At 41.7% G+C, this 24,520-nt stretch overlaps 1 protein-coding gene across 2 annotated transcripts in view; it reads right to left on the bottom strand.

Annotated features, from left to right (window-relative positions):
- Positions 1-9,226: 9,226 nt before the first annotated feature.
- Positions 9,227-24,520, bottom strand: part of sema5ba (sema domain, seven thrombospondin repeats (type 1 and type 1-like), transmembrane domain (TM) and short cytoplasmic domain, (semaphorin) 5Ba) — a 241,737-nt gene continuing 226,443 nt past the window's right edge. Inside the window, exons 20-23 of one of the 2 annotated variants that reach the window (XM_028022681.1) lie at positions 19,669-19,806; positions 16,412-16,456; positions 14,755-14,960; positions 9,227-11,903 (exon numbers count right to left, since the gene is read on the bottom strand). In XM_028022681.1, the coding sequence (XP_027878482.1) occupies positions 11,727-11,903; positions 14,755-14,960; positions 16,412-16,456; positions 19,669-19,806 (566 nt within the window). In that variant the 3' untranslated portion in view covers positions 9,227-11,726. The remainder of the gene's footprint in view (positions 11,904-14,754; positions 14,961-16,411; positions 16,457-19,668; positions 19,807-24,520) is intronic. The other variant, XM_028022682.1, reaches the window with a different exon arrangement.

The raw sequence follows: 24,520 nt of genomic DNA, 5'->3' as shown, positions 1-24,520 counted from the left end.
CATTTATCTCTGAAGTGACACAACCGCCATGCAGCCTTTATAAATGGACATTTGATCTGTAATTGCAATGCCAAGCTTGTGGACAGCTAAGAGGAGAAAAGTTCCCTAATTGTCCAACAGCAGAGTTTTCTTTGAAATACATCACAAGTTAATGGAACACACTGACTTTGACTCATATATTTGTGCTCGTACTCTAATTAAGTTGCACAAAATGGCGTCAAGCAACTACACTGACGGAAAAATTACTTAAAATCCTTTTAGTGTGTGGAGAATGCCGGGCCTGAAAACAGTTTGCAGTTACTTTGTCAGCCTTTCACCCTGTTGAATCTTTAATAACAATATTTTCTCATGTGTTCCTAAGCCATTTTTTTATGTCGACTCCCCTTCTGTCGTCTCACGCAGGAGTGTAAACTCCTGAACATAAAGGATTGTTCAACTTGTTTTCAATAAATAAATAGCTTACGTTTAAAGCTCAGGGTGAAGTATGTTACACATAGCCACTATAAAGACATCAGTAATAGACGACAGTTTAAATAAATGTGCCACGAAGGCAATAAAACACAGTGAAAATTTGCTTACAGCAGGTCAATGTCGACCAGTGTCAATCATTCACCTCAAAATTATCCCAGTTTGTATTTAGGGCTACACTGCTTTGCATTTGATTTATTTTTAAAATTTTTTTATCGTGTTACGGCCACAAGCTTTCATGTGTTTTATCTGGATTTTATGTGATAGAGTAATGCATGATTGTGAAGCGGAACATAAATTATTCACGACTTAAGCTTACATTTAAAAATCTAACAATCCAGAAAGGGTGGCATGCATTTAAATTTGTTTCCCTGGACGCCAGTACTTTGTGGAGCTTTTGAAGTGACCCCCCTGCAGGTCTCTACCGGCTATGTACGTCTAGATAGCTTACATCTAGGTCCGAATCCGTTTTAACGGGAGCGCCTGCATCAGAGGGTTGCTGCTCCTCTGTGTTTTAGATGCATCAGAGTAAAAAAGAAGAAGAAAAAAAGCCCAGCTCATCTGCTGTAACTCAATAACTGAATCTATCCAAACCGAGGTCTTCAACTGCTTTGAAAGAGTAGGAGAGGCTAAGACTTACTTTTGATTTTGATACCCTTTTCCGGCTCAAGACCATGGCCTTAAGAAGGCAACAGACTATTTACAATACAGGATGTTAGTGCAGTACAGAAAAAAAATGATTGTGCAAAAGACACCATGTATGTAATCGCATCGGGATGTTTGTGTGAACAGGTTCTACAAATGAGGCTGTAGACGTTGGTGAAGCTCATCACCAGCGGTTCAGATCAAATAAACTTTGATCTGAACCAGGGGTATTAGATTCTTGGCATCTGATAAGTTCTGGTAATGACATGATTATTTGATCCAGGTGTATTGATTAACAGACACAATCAACAGTAGGAGGATACTGGCCCTCATCCACTGGGATTTGAAGTTCTTCAGTCAATTTTGGTACATCTGTGCCCAGTATTAGGTCTATTACACTACTTAAAGTATTTTTTTCCCCCCTGTATTTAGCTCCATCCATGTCCCCATGAACTCTGACCTGGTCTGATGTCCCTGCATTATACTTCCGCCACCGTGTTTCGCTCTAGTGATGGTGTGTTCAGCAGAAAAATGTGACTTTGGTCTCATTTGACCAGCTCATTCAAAAGACAGGGTTTGTTTTTGTTTTGTTTCGTTTTTTGTGAAGGATTTGATTTTGCTGTATCAGAATAACATGAAAAAAATGAAAACTTTGCATTTCACCATTATTCTTTAATTTGTCACATACATTTTTAATTAGAAAAAAATATATAATTTCAGTGTGACGTGACAAAATATGGAATACAAGCCGCTGTGAATTTAAGAGGACGTCAAATGAGTCATAAATATAAAGAATCGTGTCAGATTAATTCATGGCTTGGCTGCATAGGCATCATAAAATATGAGCTATAGGGACTGTAGCCCAGAATATTTTATGCATAGCTTTGGATCTCATTATAAATTAGTAAATTAAAATCTATTAGAAACCTGCCTCAGGCCCCTACAATATCATTGGAATTATTTTGTAAATTAGCAAATTTGTTTGACTTTAACAGTTTTTGTTAAAGAAATATTTCCGCCACTCAAGACCTCTCACTGCGGACCCCTTTAAAGAACAAAAACCAGTTAATTTTAGCCTGTAGCATCAGAACCGAAGCTGTGATTGTCCTCAAAAGTCTGTCAGGTCTGCAGCTGCACAGCGATTATTAGATTTTTTTTTCTTCAAAGTGCGGCTGGGGCTGGAGGAGAAGTTTTTTTCCCCCCGTCGTTACGGTAACAGCTCGACTCACTCAAGTGGTTGGAAATGTTTCTGTCATCATCTGTGAAAACTGAGGATTATCTCTTTTGAAGAAAATTGATGAAAAATACAGCGCAAATGAATAAAACTTAAGGCAAAATAGACAAAGAAATATAAAAGCTTGTATTTTAAAACCCACCTTGCTTATCGCCCTGTAAGGTGCTCCAGTAGTCTTCTAGACAGAAAGTCTTGCATAGTTTCTGTTATTTTATAAAGTGCCTTTTGTGTTATATCCATGGGTGTTTGACTTTTATGAAGGTTGATTTTCTTTGACAGGGATTTATGATCCACAGTTTCCACCTGATGAATTCTTTCCTTCAGCTCTATTTTCACAGGTTCTGCTTGCTGTACATCTATGTTATTTCCTTTAAATTGTTCCTGTCAGGTTCTTCTAGTGTTTGTGTTTTTGGTTCTCTTTTGTGTGTATTATTCAGAGTTTTGTCATTGCTGTCCCTAGGGTTTGGTGTATGATGCTTGTTCATTCCTTAAAGCTTAATGCTGCGTCTTGGGGGCGGCTGTGGTGGCGCAGGGGGTTAGCACGCCCCACATTTGGAGGCCTTAGACCCGCAGACGTCGCGGGTTCGACTCCCGGTCCCGACGACCTTTTCCGCATGTCCTCCTTCAAAAATGGCGCCGGCTCAGCTGGCTGCCTGCAGACGCAGCTCCCGTTGTGTGTGTGTTAATCTGTGTATAAAAAATTCTTGCTGTAACTGCGAAATAATTTCCCTGCTGGGATGAATAAAGTAATTCTTCTTCTTTTTGTGTCTTGTGTATTTGTCTGCTTTCACAGATTAGCTTGAGGTTTCTTTCTGTCTTGGTGTCTTTGCTGCTGTCTTTGCTGGGATTTCTTTCAATCCCAAGAAATGTCAGACCTAGAAGTCAAGAAGACATTAAGCCTTATTTAGTCATCTATGTAATTTGTTCAGCTATGTCACTGAACTGACACAATGGAAGAAGTCAGTGAATGAATGGACTTATAAAGCATACCTAAAATTTAAAATATAACATTATAAAACACCAAAAAGAAATGAAAACAAGACTTTAATACAGTAAGATTATAATAAAATCTCACACTGTGGCGGAGAAGTTTTGTAATGACAATTTGTAAAGAAATTTGTAATCCATACTGCTGCTATGACAGGATTCATGAGCAAAAATAATAATAATTTCAGGCTCATTTATATTCTTTTGAGGTCTACACTGAAGTATATTAATAAAGTGTTTTTGGTTTTTAGGCTCTAATCTGACCAAAAACGGAGAATATCAATTTAGAAATTGATTTTGTTGAAATATTTTTGGGATTTATTGTTGGAAAGGAATAAAAAGAAACGCTGTGGGGCGTCAGACGTTGATGGAACTGTTGGATCTGAAACATCTTCCTCATATGTAGGAAGATGAGGAAAATGCAATTTCTAAAACATAAAGTGAACAAATATGATTGAAAATTTTGTAAGTAATGCCTGAAAGCAGCAAGTTTTTTTTGGTAACCCTTTATTTGATGGGGTGTGCATAAGACTGACATGACTGTCATGAACATGAACGAGTCTTTTTGAACATCTATAACACTTTAATGGAAAGTTGGCACTTCTAATGGACTTTTAATGCAAAGTTTAGAGCAACTTTGTATTAAAAGTGTCATTATTCACCCAATGACACTTCATGACATCGGTCATAGACATTCATAACGACTCGTTCATGCGTTATGTCATGTTTATGACAGTGTCATGTCCGTCTTATGCACACCCTGTCCAATGAAGTGTTACCATTTTTTTTTCTTTTCTGGGGGACTTTTTTTTGACCCAAAGTAAATGTAAAAAGATTTTTACACATTTGCTCAAATCACAGTCATCCACATCCCTCACCTTTAAGCCAAAAAGACTGGTACAAAACGTTGCGATATTTTCAAGCGAAATGCCTCTGTCTGTCTGTGACATAAGCGCTGTAATTTTGCCCACCGCTGCGGATCAGGAAATAAACGTGACCAAACCTTCCAGTCGTCGTTCAGGAATCCGTGACCCTCTGATTTATCTTGCTGTGAGGTTATGTCGCCTGGCGTTCCGGGTCCCACGTGAGGCGCGGCCCCCTCCGTCTATATCTCTGTGTCATCAGCAGTTTTTGTTTACAGCGCCATCATCAATATTGCCTGCCCTCGGTGTGGCTGGCAGCCTTTAAGACCTCTGTCAGCTAGTTAAGTAGATTGAATAAAACACAAATGGCTCGCTCAAGCTCCCCGTCACACAACCACCATGAACCCAAATGTTTGTTGAATGAGATTCTTGGAAACGGGCCCTCAGCTCCAACGGTGAAATGTGAGAAGCATGGCTCCATGTGAGAAGCATGGCGTCCGGGCCGGGGGATTTAACATGGCTTGCCAGGCCTCTCTCTCTGCCTTATTGGGACGAGGGGAGGACTCTCCATCACTGCCCGCTCACTCCGTCCCTCTCATCCCTCTCTGTCAGCCGGGGTTAACCGGTTGGCGCCCGCACTCCGACGTGGCTCCTTGCAGAGAAGTGAAAGGCGAGCGTTCAAAGTTCTCCTTTGGTTTCATCACTTTCGGCTTCAAAAGGAACCGCTGGGAACAAAGAGTCTCCTGGTCCGTCTGCACAACGCATCCTCTTGAACATGCGGTCATGTTTAATAAATTAGAGCGTGTGCTCTGATGAAGCTCATTAGTCAGATTAAAAGTACGTTTTTTGAAAATTCATTAATCAGGCATTGGCTACATTTCTCTGTTCATTGGTTTGAAGTAATCTAATTTTAAATGTCATATTTTCAGTACTTGTAAGTGGAAACTCATTGTAGTTGACATAAACAGAGGCTTTCAAACATCTATCTGTGTGTAATTAATCTACACAATGTTTATTGTGAACGTAACTGCAAGTTATTTCAGAATTCACCTATAGACCAAAGTTTTGTTGTTCTCCAGCATTTTTAAAATATTTGAAAGAAAATTCAGCTTGGGAGTCTGAAATGCATCGGGGCATTGTCACTTTAAACGCAATTGGATGATGTTTGCAAAGCAGCCAATCCACGAGCGCCACTTATTTTCCTTGACGCTGATTGGCTAAACCCCCAAAAGTAGGAGATTCAGGACATGGATGTGCTAAAATCGTTTCCACTGCGCATATTAGAACATAGTACTGCATATCTGAAGTTTGAACTATTAAAATAGGCAGTTTTTAGACGAGGTCTACAGTTGAGCAATTGTCATTTAAAGCTCAGGTTGTTATTAAACTTTGTAGACCACAATTTAATGTTACACTGAAACTTTCCTGTCTTATTTACCCCCAAAATGGGGTCAAAATCAGAACTTCAATCCAAAATAGCAGACTTCCTGTTTGACTTGCACATTCTGTGCATCTTGATGAGCTCTACAAATGTACCAAATTAATGTCTCTACGATGAAGTAAGTCCAATGCGGACTGTATTTTGAAAGTTGCCAGGAGGCGCTGTTGAGCCGTTTCTTTAGCGATTTTAGCGACGACCTTAAAATACGCAATTTTCACGCAGACTTGACACGTCCGCCAACTGAATATGATAAAGCCCCCACAAAGCTAATTCATTCGACAGAAGCATAATAACAAGAAGTAGAAACACAAATAGGCCTTCGCTTCGCTGCTCCTGCCTAATTAGGCAAAGAAAGAGAACTGAAGCAAAAGTTTATATTGTGGTGTTGCAGTAAAAAGTGTATTTATTTTAAGGCTTCATTCCAAGAAATGCCAATAAAAATTGAAGTAGCCACATATATACAGTACAGACCAAATGTTTGGACACACCTTTTAATTCAATGGGTTTTCTTTATTTTCATGACTATTTATAAGGCAAGAAATCCCACTTACTAACCTGACAGGGCAGGTTGACCTATGAAGTGAAAACCATTTCAGGTGACTACCTCTTGAAGCTCATCAAGAAAATGCAGAGTGTGTGCAAAGCAGTAATCACAGCAAAAGGTTGCTACTTTGAAGAAACTAGAATATAAGGGGTATTTTCAGTTGTTTTACACTTTTTTGTTTAGTGCACATTTCCACATGTGTTATTCATAGTTTTGATGCCTTCATTGTGAATCTACAATGTCAATAGTCATGAAAATAAAGGAAACTCATTGAATTAAAAGGTGTGTCCAAACTTTTGGTCTGTACTGTATATCATAGGTGTTGGAAAGGCAGTGAAGGAATCACAGAGAGGTTGATCAATGCCTCTTCACGGCATTGATATATTCAGACACACTGAAGTAGTTGGTGCATAAAAAGCTCCTGAACGATCACTGGCTCATGGACAAAGACACAGATGCTGCAATGTCTCCATCCATGCAGTTTTTGGCCTGAGCTCCAGACATTTTGTGATCTGCCCATCCTGTCTGGCTGAGCCCAGAACGAGGACGCGCCCGTCTGTCTGCCGGCCTGCTGCGACTCACGGCTCAGCTCACATCAAAACAAGAAGCTATTTACTCTGTAAACAAGGCAGCCGAGTGAACGTCTGATAATCCTAATATGCTGCTGCGTAATGTGACGGCTTCCTAAACGGGTGCAAGTTGAACGAGCCTCTGCAGCAGCAGCTGCTCGGCAAACATTATCCACAAACGTACACCTCGGGCGCTATTGCTGTATTAGCATAAAATTAATTACTGCTGCTGTGCTTTAGATCATGATTATTAGCAAATATTTAATTAGCCAATCAAACCACAATGGAAATCTGCAGATATTTAAAGAGTGAGAACCATAATTTCTTTTTTTTAAGCATTTTTTTCTCTTTCCAACTGTTTTCAGACTTGCAGTTCAAACTAATTATATACATTTCCATGTCAAAACTGGAGAAATATGTAAAAAAGGCATGGAAGTAAAACAGCTGGCACATTTCGAATACAGTGTTGTGAGGAAAGATATTTACAGACTTTCAGACATTACAAACGTTTTTGTTTTTGCTTTAGCATCACATAAGTGTGAGTATCACAATTTGTTGAATAATCTGAAATATATGTCAAAAATTGTTGTTTTTTAAATATAGTGCAACACATTGCCTATGTAGTGAACACCTCACTTGAGTATATATTACCATAAAATTCATAACTACTATTTACATACTGTATATATACTGTATATATATGCACACACTATTAAAAATCCCAATATGATTTCAGTTTGTGGTTGTAACAGATCAAAATTTTTATTTGTGGCAGCTTCAGTAGCTGCACCATAATGAAATAAAAAAAATGTATTACATTAAAAAAAAAAAGATTTGGTCTCCTAGTTTCTCTTCATTTGATAAAAAGGTATTTCATCATGTGAAATGTTAAACTTGTAAAACAATTGCCCAAAGGTAGGGCATCACTTCCAAGATAGCCAACGATAAACAAGTGCAGTGCTCTTTTTGTCCAAAATACGGACTCAATTTTTCACACAGCTGTTATCTTGTTTTTTAACACAACTCATTAATATCGACGGTCATCAGGAACCAGTACTCCCCTTGCTTACTTGTCATCGTCTTCAAAGCGGATGGCAGCGTTCCCACTGGCCCACCTTCATCTCCTCCAGCGTTCTCCTCCTCCGGCCCACTGGCTCCTCCCAGTGACCTCCTCCTGGCTGCCAGCCAGCCCGTCTCTGCTTCTGTTTGCAAGCAGAATCCCCCCACTGATAAATACTTCCAGCGGGCCCATTAATAACGCTCCGTAATTGAGAGGTACGGCGTAGAGTTAACTGAACCAGGACGTTGCGTTCTTGTGCGTTTATGAGTTTCAACCTGTGCGTTGGAGCTGCTTGGCCTGACAGTCGCCGTGACGTTGAGTCGCAGTGAAACACAAATAGTGTTCTTCTCCGTTATTTATGTGAGGGCTAAAGACTGAGAGCGCTTTATTTAGCGACTCACCTGCCTGTGACAGAAGCTGTTCTTCGGCTCCGATCTTGATTTTCCTGCGCAGCAGCAGCAGAATCATTTGTGGTGTAATGATAAAGCGCTGGTGTCTGGGCCACTGGCACCAGCAGTGATCCACGGGCTCTCTGCTGGACACACCCTGACTACTTGGTTCTGTTGTCTCATCCATCTCTTCCCTCCCCACCACCACCTCTCTCACACAGCCAAGGATTTCAGCGCTGCAGTCATTTGTTGTCTCTGGATGAAACGGAGAAGATGCCCTTCTGTGACACGTTTTAAGCTCAGACTGTTTCCACTTACCTGCTGGGTAGAGGAGCAAATTTTACAGGCAGGGTAGTCTCTTATTTAAGTGGACTGAATGATAATACCACACCTAATGTGATTTAGCTCTATTATATATTTCCCCTAATGAAATCCCTGCTTTGCAGTCGATGCCACTGCTCGGTCTGCTACTCCCACTGCCGTATTTCACCCGACACATCTGCCAGTTTGTGCAACAAGGAAGTCCAAGATGTTCCTCCAGCTTCCTGGTGGGATCAACTTTTGTGACGTTTCACATCCAAACTGGGAATTAAAGTGAACCGTTCCTTTCAGAATGCGTCTCTTTACGTCTTCGAGAGGACAGAATTAAAAGTATCCCGATCATTTGAACGCCCTAAATCAACCTGAGCTGTCACAAGACGAGACGATGCATTGTTTCCTGCCAAGCAGCTTACGGTTGTAAAGATTGACCTTACCCTGTTCGGCGGACGCTCACTTCGAGTCCACCATGAGCATGAGTGGACCTCAGCACAGGATGCCCAAGTATGTGGGGCCTTAAACCAAGGCAAATATTTGCTGTTCACCCTCACATCCCTTAAATAAGTTAAAACAAAACATTGACGTGTGAAGAGTTTTTAACTCGAGCGTCCATGTTCATACTTACCTGTTTTTCACTCAGGGTCCCAGTCTAATCCGCTGGATAATCCAAGCGATTAGGCCCACACACCCAGCTAGCCATAACAGTGATGTGTTGGCATCAAGGTTTATTGTCCTTAATCATGTACAATATACAAAAATATAGGGTACAAAAAAGTTCACAGTGTCTAAAAGGCAGTGATTATAGTCTACACGACAGGTCTAACAGTACACCTGGTAAGTTGCATAGAAGGGGCACAGAGCCTCACATCGCCGGGGGCCGGAGCTCAGAACGACCAATCGCGTGTAGAGCTTTTAGACCGGGGCCAATAGAAAATTAGAACGATCAAAATGATCCGTTTGTTTCCAGTTAGCTTATTTTATCTGATCCATATAGTTTTTGATTCCCGTCAGTGGTACAGCCAGTCAATCTCATTTGTTTGGGCAGCTGGGGGAGGTCGCGTCAGCCACAGGCGGTAGGTCACATCACGGAGCTCCGACCCCAAACAAACCGCAGGGTTTATTGTGTACTTAGCTGCTGCACTTTTTTTTTTTTTTTTAAACAACTATAAGGCTTCTCTCTTTTTTTTATTTTTAAACAAAATGTTAGCTATACAATATACAGAGTCATTTACACATTCCTCTTCAGGGACATTGAATGGGCAGAAGGCTGCTGCTATATACAGAGAGAGCTCTCATGTCGTGCATGTACATTAGCTTGAACTTGAGTTAGCCTGGCCGAGTTAGCATTCTTTGATCAGTGAAAATGCCCTTTTACAAACCAAGCTATAAATAATGTACATTCCACGTTTGACTTACGATTAACATCTCGGACGCGAAACAGAAAAAAACAAGCTGAACATCTGAAGAGTGACAGAATTTGGAAACACACACACAGATAAAAACCGCCTCATATGTATGAAAGCATTTACATGGTACAAAACAAAGCAACCCTATTGTTTTCCTTTTTTGTTGTATTGTTTTCTCTTTCCACGCTAACAGTTCCCACTTTCACACATTCATGCATTCATTTTCTTCTAAGCAAGCATAAGTTTTTTATTTATTTATTTTTTTTATCTTTTCTATTTTCAAGAGGGGGTGAAAGGGATTGGTTTCGTTAGTATTCATATAAAAGAAACCCCCCAAAAAGGAGACTTTAAAATCCATTGTTTTATTTTTGTAACATTTCACGTGGTGACGATGCATTTGTTACGAAAATGAAATTAGAGAAGCAAGAATTATTAGTCAGTTATATTCTTATTTAACAAAATATTCTCCTTCTATGCTACAGGTCGTTGTGAACAGAAAACCGCCGTAAAAACAAAACATTTAGAAAAGAACAATTGCCAGTCTGCTAGCTTATTCTACCGTCATAGAAAAAAACAACAACAAAAAAACCCCGATCCAGTTCTTCAGCACACTGGCCATATTTGATATGACCACTGAACTATTTAGCACTCAGTAGAATTGCATTCATTCAGTGGAGAATTAATTGGAGAATCAATCAATCCTCGTCTTCGGGAGTCCTCGTTGTTCTCGGATGAAGCAAAAAGAGAGGAAAAAAACAAAACAAAACAGAAATGGGAACAAAATTCAACCCAGGCACCCGCGGCATTCCCAAAGCTTTTGCAGTTCCGAACAGCCCCACCAAATTCCCGGCTATGACCTTCATACAAGCACCTCCTCGTCTTCCAAAACGGGACGGGGACTTTGATGGAAAGCAGATTTAGACAATAATTCTCTCCAGCTGTGGGTGACGGTGCTTCGTGTGAGTTTTCCCAAACAGCCTCACAAAAGCTTAATCAACTTTAAACTTCTTATCTTTCCCGTCACGTGAAAATACCAACAACGGGGAGGACGAGAGAGCGAGCGCATTTCCTCTCCCACTCCACCGCACTGATATCGATCTGTAATTTATTTTGTCATCGACTTCATTCAGTTTTCTCTTTTGTTGTCGTTGCCTCGCCCTGTGCTGTGCGGCGAGGACGAGGAACACGTGTGCCCATTGTTCTCCGAAACTGCTTTTGTTGTTGAGAGACTCAAGTTCATTACAGGCCAAAAATGTTGTTTGTAATGGAGAGCCAAAAATCAAAAAGGTAACTCTTATCCCGTAAAAAAGTTTACTTTTTTTGTTGTTGTCCCATCGGTGTTTGCAGACGGGGGTCGTCGACCCGGCACCTGCACCGAAGCGGTCGCGACAATCTCCTCAAAGCCAGAATTCGGCCTTTTGTTGACTTTCTTTTCACTTGTTCCCCACATAAAGCGCTGGCGTTGACACAGCGACATCCCCGACAGATTCCTTACAAAAACACACGCCCCCCCAGACTGGTTGCATAAGTTCTTGACTTCACCAGGAGCCGGGCTTTTGTAGTCCGAATCCACGTCTCTCGACGGGAAGTTCCAAAAACAACCCTGAAAACACAAACGCCACCAGGCAGAAGAGACTACGGGTTCAGGGAGGTGACGGCGTAGAGCACAGAAACATTGCCAAGCGCTGAACAACATTTCTGTTCGCATTGGTTCACTTATGTCACCATGGTACCGGCGTCCATTTGGGGCTGGGGGAAGACAGCGGGACAGGGGTAGTGGAGGGTCATCGGCGGGCTGCGTCTCAGCTGTTGTTACTGTTGTTGTAGGTTCTGCATGGTGAGGGGGAGGAGTTGGGTTGGTAGTCAAACTTGCCGAGTGGCGTGGGATAGTAGGTGGTTGTGTAGACGTTGGTCTGCTGTAGCGGCGTCGGGTAGAAGTTGGATCTTTCGTCTGGCAGCAGGTTGTTCTTGTTCAGTGTCTGGAATGAAACAACAGAACGAATGAAGAGTTCAACATCTGCTCTTTTCTTAGTCAGCCATATTTGTTTTTTGTGCAGCACTATTCTACTGTAATACAACTTTTACTGTTTTCCTGTTTTATGTGTTACAATTAGAGAGATGTTTTCAACTTTCTTCAAATTAAGAACTTTATATCTGTGATAGGATCAAACTTGTAAGTTAACTGTTCAACTCTTCCTCCAAATGTTCTATAGAATATAATTCAGAACTTTGTGAAGGCTGCTCTAAAACATTGGCTTTATTATCCCAAAGCCAATTTGAAATCAATGTAGAGGTACAGTAATGGTCTATGTCCTCTAGGAAAACCCATTTGTAACAAAGCTTTAACTTAATGTTCAAGATGGCGGATGGTGGCCTCCATGCTTTGCTCTCTCGTACTTTGAATGTGAGTTTCTTTTAGGGTGTTTTCACACCTGACAGTCCGGTAGACTTGGTTTGATCGGGGAGCCAAATGGTAACATTTGTTACATTTTCAGCTGGTGCGGTTTCACTTTCCCACAACAAACCAACCAAACCCTTTGAAAAACCTGTTCACTTCCTCGCCTGTGGTGGTGCTGCACCAAAAACCGCTGAAGGAAACAACATGAAAACCTCTGTAGAAGACACGAGCGCTTCACAAAATTCAAACAAAAATGGAGTGGCATCCGATTTTAGCAGTTGTAGGATTACTCTCATCTTAAAAAAAATCCCAGAATGCCCTGCTCTATAGTCCGCTTCCTGCTTTTGCCGCGGTCATCGGTCCGCTTGGCATCGACATATGCATGCAAACCGCGCCAGAGTTCACTTCAGATGGACCGACGTTTGAGGAGTTGGTGTGAAAGCACCCTTACGCTTTGCTGCTCTTCTCTGGCTACTTTCACCCAGAGAAGGACTCCTAAATCAAAATGTCCTCTCTACATATTTATTCTCCAATTTGCTGAAGGCGCAGCGCTCCATATATGATTTACCAGAAATGAAGACAAGGTTAACAGGAAGGCATCCTTGTCAAACTTTAACAGCGGAGACCGTCCACACCCTTGCCCTCAAGCCATCTGGCTAATGTCCGCTTCCTGGCAAATGAGAAGGTCAAACTGCTGCTTCTAGACTCAAAGAACTACAGCACACGGAGTTTTCATCTAGATAGCTCTTTTATAGCTCACTTGACTCAAGTGATGTAATCTCCTTGTGGTATAGAAAACAGACATCTGGAAAATCCTTAAAGTACTATTAAGCATAATGAAGAACATACTGTAGCTACAACATGGACTGCAACGATCCATCGCTGTAGGTCGGTAGAGAAAAAGAATGTCTTGATGTTATTGCTTGCTTATGTGTGTGTTTATAAGCAAACAAAATCAAGGTAACAAATCTAATTTGAATCAATCGTACTCAGTGCTCTAATACATAGGCTGACAAGTATCTAATGGAGCAATCAAGAATAAAAACGAGTCCAAAGCCCACGTTTTATTTTGACGCCATAGCCAACTCGCGAGTAAAAGCCGAACATTTTCCAGGGGAAGCTTTGACTAATGTAATCCCATCTGAACAACTCTGGAGACCAAAGCAGGCAGATAATCAGGTTAGAGTCGGTGGAACACACGGTCGGGGAGCTAACATAAATTGGCCTGGAGCCGAGGGAACCCGCCGCACAAAAGTGGCGTTGTGGTAGGTAGACACCGTCTGTGCATCCGGCGGGGTCCGGACCCCCCCTGCCCCCCGTGTTCGTTAAAAGCTAATGAGTTCAGCTTTTAATACAGCAGTGGTTTTCGGTGCCGTGTGCAACCAACCGCAACGGTAACCATGAGGATTCGGGAGTTCTGCGGCCGTCGTGGCACAGAGAGCGGGGAATCAGGAACGAGCCTTTTCAGTGCCACGTTTTAGATGTCGGGCTAAAAAACTAATTGAATCGGGATTCAATTTGCTTTAAGATTGTGTGAATCTTAAAGCAAAAAACAATAACTATTGCAAACTCCCCGCTTCCCAAAACGTTTACATGTGACCTACTTTTTTTTTTTTGATGAAATGAACTCTACGGATGTAGCTTATGATCGAACTGCCATCTGAGTTATACATTCACAGCCCGTGAATTCGGTCTGAGACGGACCTAACCTCCGCAGTATGTATTTGTCTGCTTTTCATCAAACAGTTTGATTTGGAGGAAGTTATGTTACTCGTTATTGAATTGCACTGAACAAAATACCACACTGGGTCATGCCACTTTAAAGACAACAAGAATGCTCACCGAGGTGCTGTACAGAACAAGACAAAGCAGAATTAAAGGAAGACAGACTAACGGTGAGAAGCAAGGAAACAGCCAGATAAAAAATAAAATCAGTCTCAGGCCACAAATGTGACCCAAATCCCATTTTTTGCCCTCCTATGCGCCCCACATCCAACTTTCACATGATGGTTTGAATGACCCAGTTTAGATTTTTTTCACCCCTCACTCCAAAAATAAATAAATAAATTAAAAAACATCAGATTTGTGCCTCTTTCATATCTGGTACTAATTTGGATACTTATCCTGGTTCACATCCAGAAGAGGCTGCAGCTATTAGCTGTACTTCCTAGATCTTAGCTTCCTTCATCTCCTTATGATCTTGTGATGCATCTTGTGTCACATCATTCATTAGTGTGAATGACCAACAAAAAGAAAAACAGATTTCAGGAATCATTTGGAATTGAGCATTAAGACCTGCTATGTGAGCATAGTCAAAGTCTCATGTGGGATGCAGTATTTAGGTAGCCGAATGAACACAAGCATTAAATAGAACCGGACGCCACGTGTTTTGCGTTTGGAGAAAGATTAGGTGACCAAACATCCGCTCCTACCTTAAACTCCATGGGTGTGTACTTCTCGTTCTTTGGTGTGGTGTTGCCTTTGTAGTTGAGGTGGTTCGGCGTGGTCGGGTGAATGACGGCGGACTCCTGCGAGGGCTTGTGGAACCGTTGGCAGTAAACGTAGATGAGGAAGGACAGCAGCCCCGCTCCCAGGAAGCAGGAAACGCCGGTGGCGATTAGGTGGATGGAGGTGAAGGCTGACAAATGAAAACGACAACGGGAATGTCAGCAAATGTCTGAAATATGTTTTATTCAGGCGAGGAGATTTACATATCACCCAATATCGCCGTAACGATCAGCATATTACCCTTTCACAAAAGTTGGTACTCGGGAAAAAATTGGTGTGCTCTTCAAGTCGGATCGGTATGCTGTGATAATTCATCCCGACGCCACAACTTTATTCCCTTTTTATGAAGAACAATTTCTTCTCCTCTGGAGCCATTTTCCTCTAGAACTGGTTCAAAGATGACATGCAAGGCTGCTTTATCCATTTATAACTCTGTACGGACATCTATAATTGGTTGGGGTGAAATTTGAAAGAGCGATTACGTCATATGCCACCGTCCTATTTGAATTTTTTATTCTTTTTTTGTAGACATAAATGAAGCAAGAGGGATGGATCTGACTGAGAAAGCGAGGCCCAAATTAGTTAGTAGCTAACAATAATTCCCAACCTGGGATTCGTAGGGAGTGTGTGAGGTTTTCAAAAGGAAAGGTCAAAAAGAAAACCACAACAGTTTCCGCCAGAGTTGATCTAGTTTTGAGGCGATGTACAGATTTACCTTCGCAGGAAAAATCGTTGTGAGGGAATGAATGACTTTAGGAGTTGCTGACATTGGCGAGTGCAACTTTCACATTTCCACCACCTTGATAAGTGCTAATGTCTTCTGTAAAATGTCAAACTAAGATAACTTTCTACATAATATTAGCAGGACATGCTAACAGCTGAAGATCTGGGCAGCAGAGAGGATATTTCACAGTAACGCGTCCTGAGTGACTTGGTGACAAGCGCCGCTCCTCTCCAAGTCTAAATTAGTTAAATTTACTTTAAATTAATATTTAGAAAAATTTGCCTTTTTTCTTTTTTTTTAAACATTCTGCATTTAAGAGGATATAATAAGGAAACTCTACTTTTTACACGGCTGGTTCCATTAAGTTTCCACATGTACAATATGCTGAAAAAAACTGTTTACCAAAACATCTATTTTGACCTGCATTCAAGTGTTATCACCTCATTTATGCTGCTGCTACCAATGTTACTCTGCTCCACTATAACAACACAACAGCTGCTAAATGCCTGCTTGGAAATTTCCACGCTTGGGTTGTCAGGTAAATAACATCTGAATGATTTATTTCTTTCACAACCTGCTTTCAACAATTATTCAGGGAATTTGGAAGGACCGTTTTAGTATTATTATTTTTTTTTATCTTTAAGTCCATCGAAAAACAAAAATGGACCAGACTCGTAAGAGCGTGATTCTGCCGCTGGAATTTGACAGCGAGTGAAACAGCAAACATGAAAATGCGCATTCGATGCATGAAAACACACACGGCGTTCCAGACATCTGTGGGAAACGTACAGGGAGCCGGAGGGGCAACGAAAAACCTTAACATGCGCTGGGCTCGGACGAGCCGTTAATCCACTTACCTCCGCATTGTTGGTCCTTATCAAAACCAGACGCCGGGAGAATGACTGCGGAGAGGAGAGGAACACAAGTCAGACACACAAACAGGCATGCAAACACACACACACACACACGCCGACACATGCATGTGTTCACTGTGCCCCGGAGAAACGGGCTGTAGAGCACAAACGCCGACTGTGAAACATGCAGGAATGAGAACATGAAATGAGGAACATGAGAAACTGAAATGAGTTCGCCGTGTTGTTGTGCACAGGGACGTTGGGATTAGTTTTAATTTAATGTATCGGTGAAACCTGAAACTCCCTCCCAAGTTTCGCTGGACCTTTCTTTACTAGAGACGTTTTACACCAGGAAAACAACTTTACTTGTCCAGTGCTTCCTGTCTTTCTGCAAACTTTTCCCCCCGAAGCGAACAAGCACGTGCATGTGTGTCCGTGCGAGTCAACGCGTTTAATTGCAGAACCGCATTTGCTGATTAATTTTCTTTGCTAATATTTCTTCCTCCTCCTCCCCTCCCTCTGCAGGAGACCTCCACCGATCCTTCCACGGCCTCACCGAAATGTGCAATAAAGTCTAGTGTGATTTGCTGTTTGTGACGTCCCATTAATATTAATCGCCTTCATCTCGGCTCGTTAGGGATTCAGAGACTGGAGGGTCCCGCGCTGGCGGGCCACGAGAGATCATTTCAGGAGAAAGTTTCTGAGAGCCGCATCAGCATAACAAGGTGTGCTGAGGGCCGACCATGTGAACTGCTGACTTACTGAATTGCACGCAGACCTAATTATGCGCAATTAACAAACACAGACCGGCTTACAGCGCCAGGATGTGAACTACACACACACGCCCACACACACACTCCTACTCGCGTTTGTGTTTACCGAAGCTTATGACCGGGGATGACAGTGGGGATGAATTTTAATCACGATGACTCGTATTGAACGACAAGACGAGTCCTAGGGGCTAAAAGGTGAACCCAGTGTTTTGTTTTTTATTTTTTAAAAAGAAGCTCCTTGCAGCATTTTGTAAAGAGAAACAAACAAAACAATGCGTCGAACATACAATCGTATGACTAAGAGCGATCTAAACAGTAACTTCAGAGCACAAACTACTGCTTAGACCAAACTGCTTATCCATATCTAGATATTGCTGGACCTGACCTACTGCTTCCTCTCACGACTAATGTAAAATACCCAGGAGGTTTTCAGCTTCAAAAGAATAATACTGGGAAAATAAAAAATAAAACACAGTCTCTCTTTCTAGGTGAACGGAATTAGAGCGCCCTTTGTACGTGTTGTCACCAGCGGCGAAAATGTATGAAAAGAATTAAAATAAATGAATTCCTTTTAATGATGTGTGGGATGACACACATGTTTAATGTGTCATCTGGTGGAATTAAATATGCAGTTTTAATGCAGCTGCTTATACGGATGTCTTTTTTTCATTGACCAATAGCACAATGACTAGCCTTCAAAACAAACGCACCTGTTTTTTAGCTTGTTGAAATTTAGATTTTTAAGTCAATCAGAATTTTTAATGAAATTTCTGAAGGATTACCCTTGCATTTTACTCCTGAGGTAATACAAATATTTTAGAGGGACCCATTATTCTGACTCAGCAGGCGGGAGAAGGAACCATGTTCACTTTTAACCACAAACAGAGATTAGCATGGTAATCAAACTCCCCGTTGGAGCAATTGCACTAAGAAGGGTCACCGATTCACCTTGTTTGAGAGCTATAAGAGATACAAGAGTATTTTCTGTCCTATCGTTACAACATAAACATGTAAATATGGCTAAACTCTGCAGGAACCATGTGCTTTGATCTGTTGAAGCTACAAGGCTCAGATCTTGTGAGGAGCAAACACTCCAGGTGAGAAACTAAGGGCGAAGATGTCGAAAAGCACCAGATTCCCCACTGATAATATTTTTGGATTATCTGTGTTACCAGATTATCAGACTCTCCCAAACGCCATGGAAACCTTGTTGAAGTGCATTGAGAAATCAGGACACAAATGGTTGAGCAGATACACAATCGCCCATCATTCTGTATGGGTGATTCAATATTCTGCAAAGGAATATTTCCTGAAGGGGGCAATGTTGCGCAGATCTGCTCCTGGGTTCAGATGTGGGTGCGTAAACTTACACATTAGTGTGCCACTCTGCAGCACTTCTCAGCGGGTGAATGAAATCTGGTCCAATCAGCAGCGCCCTCAACTCAGGCAATATAAGGAATCCACCAAACATTTGGCTGGTTTTGCAACAGAGCGGAGGAAGGCTAACAGTCTCCAAAGCAGCATTTTCATGGGAAAAGGACTTGGATTCAGCAAAGTCCAAGCCATTCACTGGACTCAGTTGAAATGTAATTTGACTGTGGTTTTGCATTTGATAAAAAGAAATGCAGGATTTATTGAAGGAACAGTTTGCACTGCTAGGTTTTTTGGGGTTTTTTACAGTTTGACTCTATTAAAAGCATATTTAAGATATTTAATGTAAAAACTTATGTCCTGAGGAAAAGAAAAAATGTAATTCTAAAATATTTGGATTTGTTTGATTCAACCAAATACAGAATTCAATTTAATACTTGGATTCATGGTTAAAATTGTGACAGAAGTGTATGTCTAAGGTTAAAAATGGAATTGGTCATTAAGATAAAATATTAACTTTAAACCAAATGTTTCAAATGTATGTTAAAAAATTTTGTATGGGTTTTTGTAGGTTTTTCACCTACAGATCACTTTGTTGTGATCTGTAGGTGATCATGAGACCATGCCATTAAAAAGGCTGGGACTGTTACGCATTCATTTTGATTAATTAATTACATATATTTTAATGTTAAAAATTGCTTTGCTTTTGTTTGTTACACATTCAAAAGTCCAGAGCTGGAACCGTTGTATTTGTGTTTTCCTGGTACGGCGCGTAAATCAGCAATAGACGTCCTCAGCGCCAACACAGTCCATATTTTTAAGAAGTTCTTTCCCCCCCCAAAGTTCAGTGAATTATCAGGGGTTCCAGAAACGATTGGAAGCTGAATGGGTAAACTAGCACTTTACAGCAATCTGATGGTTGAACAAATATCTTTGTTGTTCAAGTCACGTGTCTATTTATTCAATGATTTAGCAGCAAAAATGGTTTTTGAATTGAAAATGTTGCTCATTTTGCCTATGCGATTAATTGGGATTCTAATCGAGCCCCACAGCTGCTCCTTCTGCGTTCGAACAGCCAACCTTGTGACATCGTGGAAGGAGAGTCGACTGACTCACCGGGGATTTCATTGCAGTCCCTGCGCTGGGTGCTGTTCCCCACACAGGGGGCGCTCCCCGGAGCGCCGCATACCCGACTCCTGGTTTGGAAGCCAGAGTCATCGCAGGCTGACCACAGAGACCAGGCCATCCATCCGCCTGAAAACAGAAGGGGGGGGGACAAGAGAAATCAAAAATAAAGAAAGACATTCAGAGGGTTAAGTTAGATCCAGAATGGACTGGAAACCATGTGGCCTCCCCCAAGCGGTCACCACCAACCAACCCAAACACACCAAAAAGAGGCAAAAAAAAGTGAAACCTAAAGACTGTTTAGTGCATAGCAGAGATATTTGTCTCCCAAGCCAGGCTTCAGTCCCGTTTCCCCGCAGCAGGCAACCAAGCAGTAAACAAAAGCTCCTATCCAATAGGAGAAAAGAAAAAAGAAAACCTCCAGCTTTCAGAGCCTCCCTTTGAACTACACACTTGTTGCACTCTTCTGCCCTGCATTCAAGAGCAGTGGAGTGGAGGGGGCACAGGGTGCAGTGATGAAAGACCGATGAACAAAGTTAGTTTGGTGCTCAGCTTGCTCCACAGCTTTGGCAGAAAGAATCTCTGTCAAAAGAAAGAGGACGGACCGCTTTTACCTCTCCTGTCAGTCCCGGATCGACCAACCTGCCGCTTTGTGAGCACAATCTGTTCTCTCCTGTCAGCGAAAGCCTCTGGGCAAATAAAAACACCAAGCAACTGTTATAATATCCTCCGCTCCTGTTCGTATTCCATCCAGAAAACCCAAGCTATGCACAGCTCACATGACGACATGTACCAGAGAGGCTCCCGGGTATCTGCTGGTGACCGGGTTTCAACCTTGATCGACTCCGACCGGACCAGCCGTTGAGAAGCGGTACTGTGTCGCACTTACAGCAATCTTTGGTGGTAATAAGTGAAGAAGAAAATGTAATTTTTAATGTCAGTGAGATACTTTTGGTCACAGAGACGGTAGAAGGTCTGGAAAATGTCGAGACCATCCATCCATCCATCCATTTTCCGTTCACCCTTGTCCCTAATGGGGTCGGGAGGGTTGCTGGTGCCTATCTCCAGCTACGTTCCAGGCGAGAGGCGGGGTACACCCTGGACAGGTCACCAGTCTGTCGCAGGGCAACACAGAGACATACAGGACAAACAACCATTCACACACAACACACACCCCTAGGGAGAATTTAGATAGACCAATTAACCTAACAGTCATGTTTTTGGACTGTGGGAGGAAGCCGGAGTACCCGGAGAGAACCCACGCATGCACAGGGAGAACATGCAAACTCCATGCAGAAAGACCCCGGCCGGGAATCGAACCCAGGACCTTCTTGCTGCAAGGCAACAGTGCTACCAACTGCGCCACTGTGCAGCCCGAATGTCGAGACATGTCTGCCATTCATTCAGGCTGCGAGACGGCGAGAAAGAGTGAGACTTACAGAAGATAACGAGAAAACTTAGGCGTTATTGTAAATGCTCGATTTAGAAATGCTGGCAACTTTAGTAATGCCAATTGTGTGCTATTTTCATAATGTCAGATGCTAACACACTAGCATCTGACATCGTCTGAAGCTTTTCTGTGACACAAGAGATATGAAGTACTAATCCGGAGCGAAAGCGTACAAGCCCAGAACTCACGACTGTAAGATTTACGCTTCGCCTTCAGAGACAAATAACAAAAACAATGGCGGATAGCATTGTGCTGTGTCGTGCTGCTTAACCTGTTTAGCTTAGCACAACTTCTGATAAGGTATATCTACATTGTATGAGCACTTTGCTCATGGGAGACAGGTTACTGGTGGAAGCCAATGAGGTGGAACTTAAGTGTCAAAAGCTCATCCGTGTTTGATGGCATGCTAAAATGACAGCGCCATCGAGTGGCCTGGCATGACAACTACAGCTGACTCAAGGTGTCTTGCTGGTGCAGACTAAACGCTGAACTTTTTCCCAATCAACATCAGAAAGTATTAGCAGTTTTCAGGCAGCAGAGCAATAAGCAGGCGCAGCTGGGCTGAATAAACTGATTATTGCTTGACATGTGAGCAGGCATGCACACAAACAGACTGAATAAGATTCAGCATTACAGATCTAAAGGAGAAGTCCATACTGGCAGATAAAACTGTACAAAAACCAACAATCGGAGGTTATCCGACAGATTTTAATTGTTGTGTTTTTTTAACATTTGAAATAAAATGACCTCGAACGGGAGCATCAACTAACCCAGTGACTGACAGCCAGTAATTACACATGCACAAATAGCTGTTGCACCAGGTCAACCCCGATTGATCAGGGTCTTCCTGCTCGCCAGCGAATGAGCAGACAAGCAGACAGATTGGGCCTGATGCGGGGTTAACCGGATGTGTTGGTTCACGTCAAACAGGAAAGCATTAGGATGATATAACAGAGCCTGATTAGTGTCTAGCGACGGGGGGGAGGGAGCACCAAGCCATTAGGTGCTCTTTGTAATTACCAGGGAGGCTGGCGGTATGCATTAGTCCCTCTGTAAATGACAGTTTGATTGATTCAGAATGAAAAGCATCTGAGAGAAATGACAGCTCAGGAGACGCAGTCGTTTAATTCAGACGGACAACAAATGCAAGTCAGGCGTCGAAACGCAAGCTTTACACATCAACGACCCCGGGGCATTTCTGATTTCCATGAGAATTATTTAAAAAACACACACGCGCCCACACACACTGGTCATTTGATATTAAAAAATGAAGAATCAGGGTTGGGCTAAAACCCTAGGAGATCTGATGCCGGACTTCTAATCATCTCGGATTAGGAAACTGATGTCATGAATCTTTCAGTGACCATGTGGGAACAGAAAGGAAGAAGACGATTCTTATACTTCCCATCCCGCTCATTCTGTCTGGGCAAAAGTCTGAAACGTGTGCCATACATACGGTATTTATTCAACCTACTTTACTTTGTCGTCTGTAAGGAAATTAGGTGCAGTAGGAAAGTAGGAAAAACAAATGTTTGATACACCAGTGATTGCTTTTAGGTTTCCCCACTTGCAAAGAATTGAGAGGTCTGTAATTACATCATAGGTACACCTCAACTGTGTATGCATAATTAAGTAGTTCATTTGCATTTTATTACAGAAAATAAATATTTGACACAACAGAAAACAAGAAGTTAATATTTGATACAATTCAATTTAAAAATGTTTAATTGATCCCAAAAGGGAAATTAATTTAATTAATTTACAGAGACTTTTGTTTACATTAACAGAGGTCAGATGTCTCCTGCAGTTCTTGACCAAGTTTGCACTACAGCAGAAATCTTGGCTCCATCCCTCCATGCAGATCTACTCCAGATTGCTCAGGTTTTGGGGCTGTTGCTAGGCAACGCAGAGTTTCAGCTCTCTCTAAAGACTTTCAGGGGCTGGAGGCCGACTAAGCCACTCCAGGACCTTGGAATGCTTTTTACTGGGAAGAGGCACCATGATTACTCTGAAACGTTGTAAAGATCCACCACTCAGGTGCAAGAAGCTCTCAACAGGACAAGCAACGTCACGCGCTCAACACATCTGGCTTGACGAGTGACGAAACAAGAAGTCCAGTTTGATGTTTTCCACAAGTAATGAGAGGGACACGGCCCCAGAGAAGATGCTTTGGGTCCATTTTTGGCTGATAGTGGTCACAACCTTGAACCTAGTGACTGCACTGACTTTCACTCCACACTGAAGCTGCCCCTCATGGCGTTCTGCCACATAGAAACACAACAACGTATATTAATGACTGTGGTTGCGACGACGACAACGCTGCAAAAACACAAAAACCTCACCAAGGATTTTTGTCTAGTTCCTAGTGCGAATATCTTAGTACGCTTCAAATAAAACAAAATAAGTTTAAACAAAACTTTCCAGCAAGATACAGGAGCTTGTTTAAGTAAGTAATTCCTAAATATAGATTTAAAAAGCACCAGTACAACACTGGCAGATGATTTCACTTATAAAATAGGAAAAATGTCTTATAAGTGAAATCCTCTATCAGTGGAGCTAGTACTTTTTTCAACATTATTAAGGAATGATTGGCTTACAACAAACTCATCTATCATCTTGCTGAAAGGCTACATGCAAGTTAGTTTTGTCTTATTTAAAGTGTACAAATATATTTGAAGTAGAAACCAGATATAAAACATGTAGTCAGATTCTGTGTTTTTGTAGTAAAAGTGCAAAAAAAAAAGTTCAAGGGGAATGAATTGTTTAATTTTGCTAAGCAGTTGTTAATGCGTAACCCACTGTAAATCACATAAGTTAACCACTTTAGAAAACGATGTAGAGGACAGCTGGTTTGAATTATTTATTGCTTCCTCCAACTACTGCTTGCATTTTCTTGGCTACTTATAGCTAATGTGGGTTCTCAAAAATTTTGCAGCCTGGTAGAAAAACCCACTTGTAAATGTTTCTGTTTTTTGGAGCCTACAAACAACATTAAATTTACCACCACAGTGACTCGAGTGAGAGGAGAAATATTTTTTCCAAATTGAGTGAAAGTAAAAAGTTACGAGGTACCTCCAGTGAGTGCTCATAACTTAACTGACCCAAGACAGGAAGCATAAGAAACTCCAGGCTCCACTGAATTGTGAGTTATAAAAACGTCCGAGTGTACAAAAATAAAAGACTTTCTGAGTACAAATGAACGAGATCTTGGGATTTTTTCCCCCCCGTTTTAAATGACTAAACTAAAAAATGTAAACATTTTGCTCTGATATTTTTAATAATATCGACACAATGAAAAACATTTGGATGTGTTACGCAAAAGTTTCCATATGCGTCGCAGCATGAGGGTGTCTCTTTTTGAAGCTCCTCAGAGGAGTTGCCATGGCGCTCAAA

This window comes from Xiphophorus couchianus, chromosome 7 (genome assembly GCF_001444195.1).
Source record: "Xiphophorus couchianus chromosome 7, X_couchianus-1.0, whole genome shotgun sequence".
Lineage (NCBI taxonomy): Eukaryota > Metazoa > Chordata > Actinopteri > Cyprinodontiformes > Poeciliidae > Xiphophorus > Xiphophorus couchianus.
This window is presented reverse-complemented; position numbering and strand designations above follow the sequence as displayed.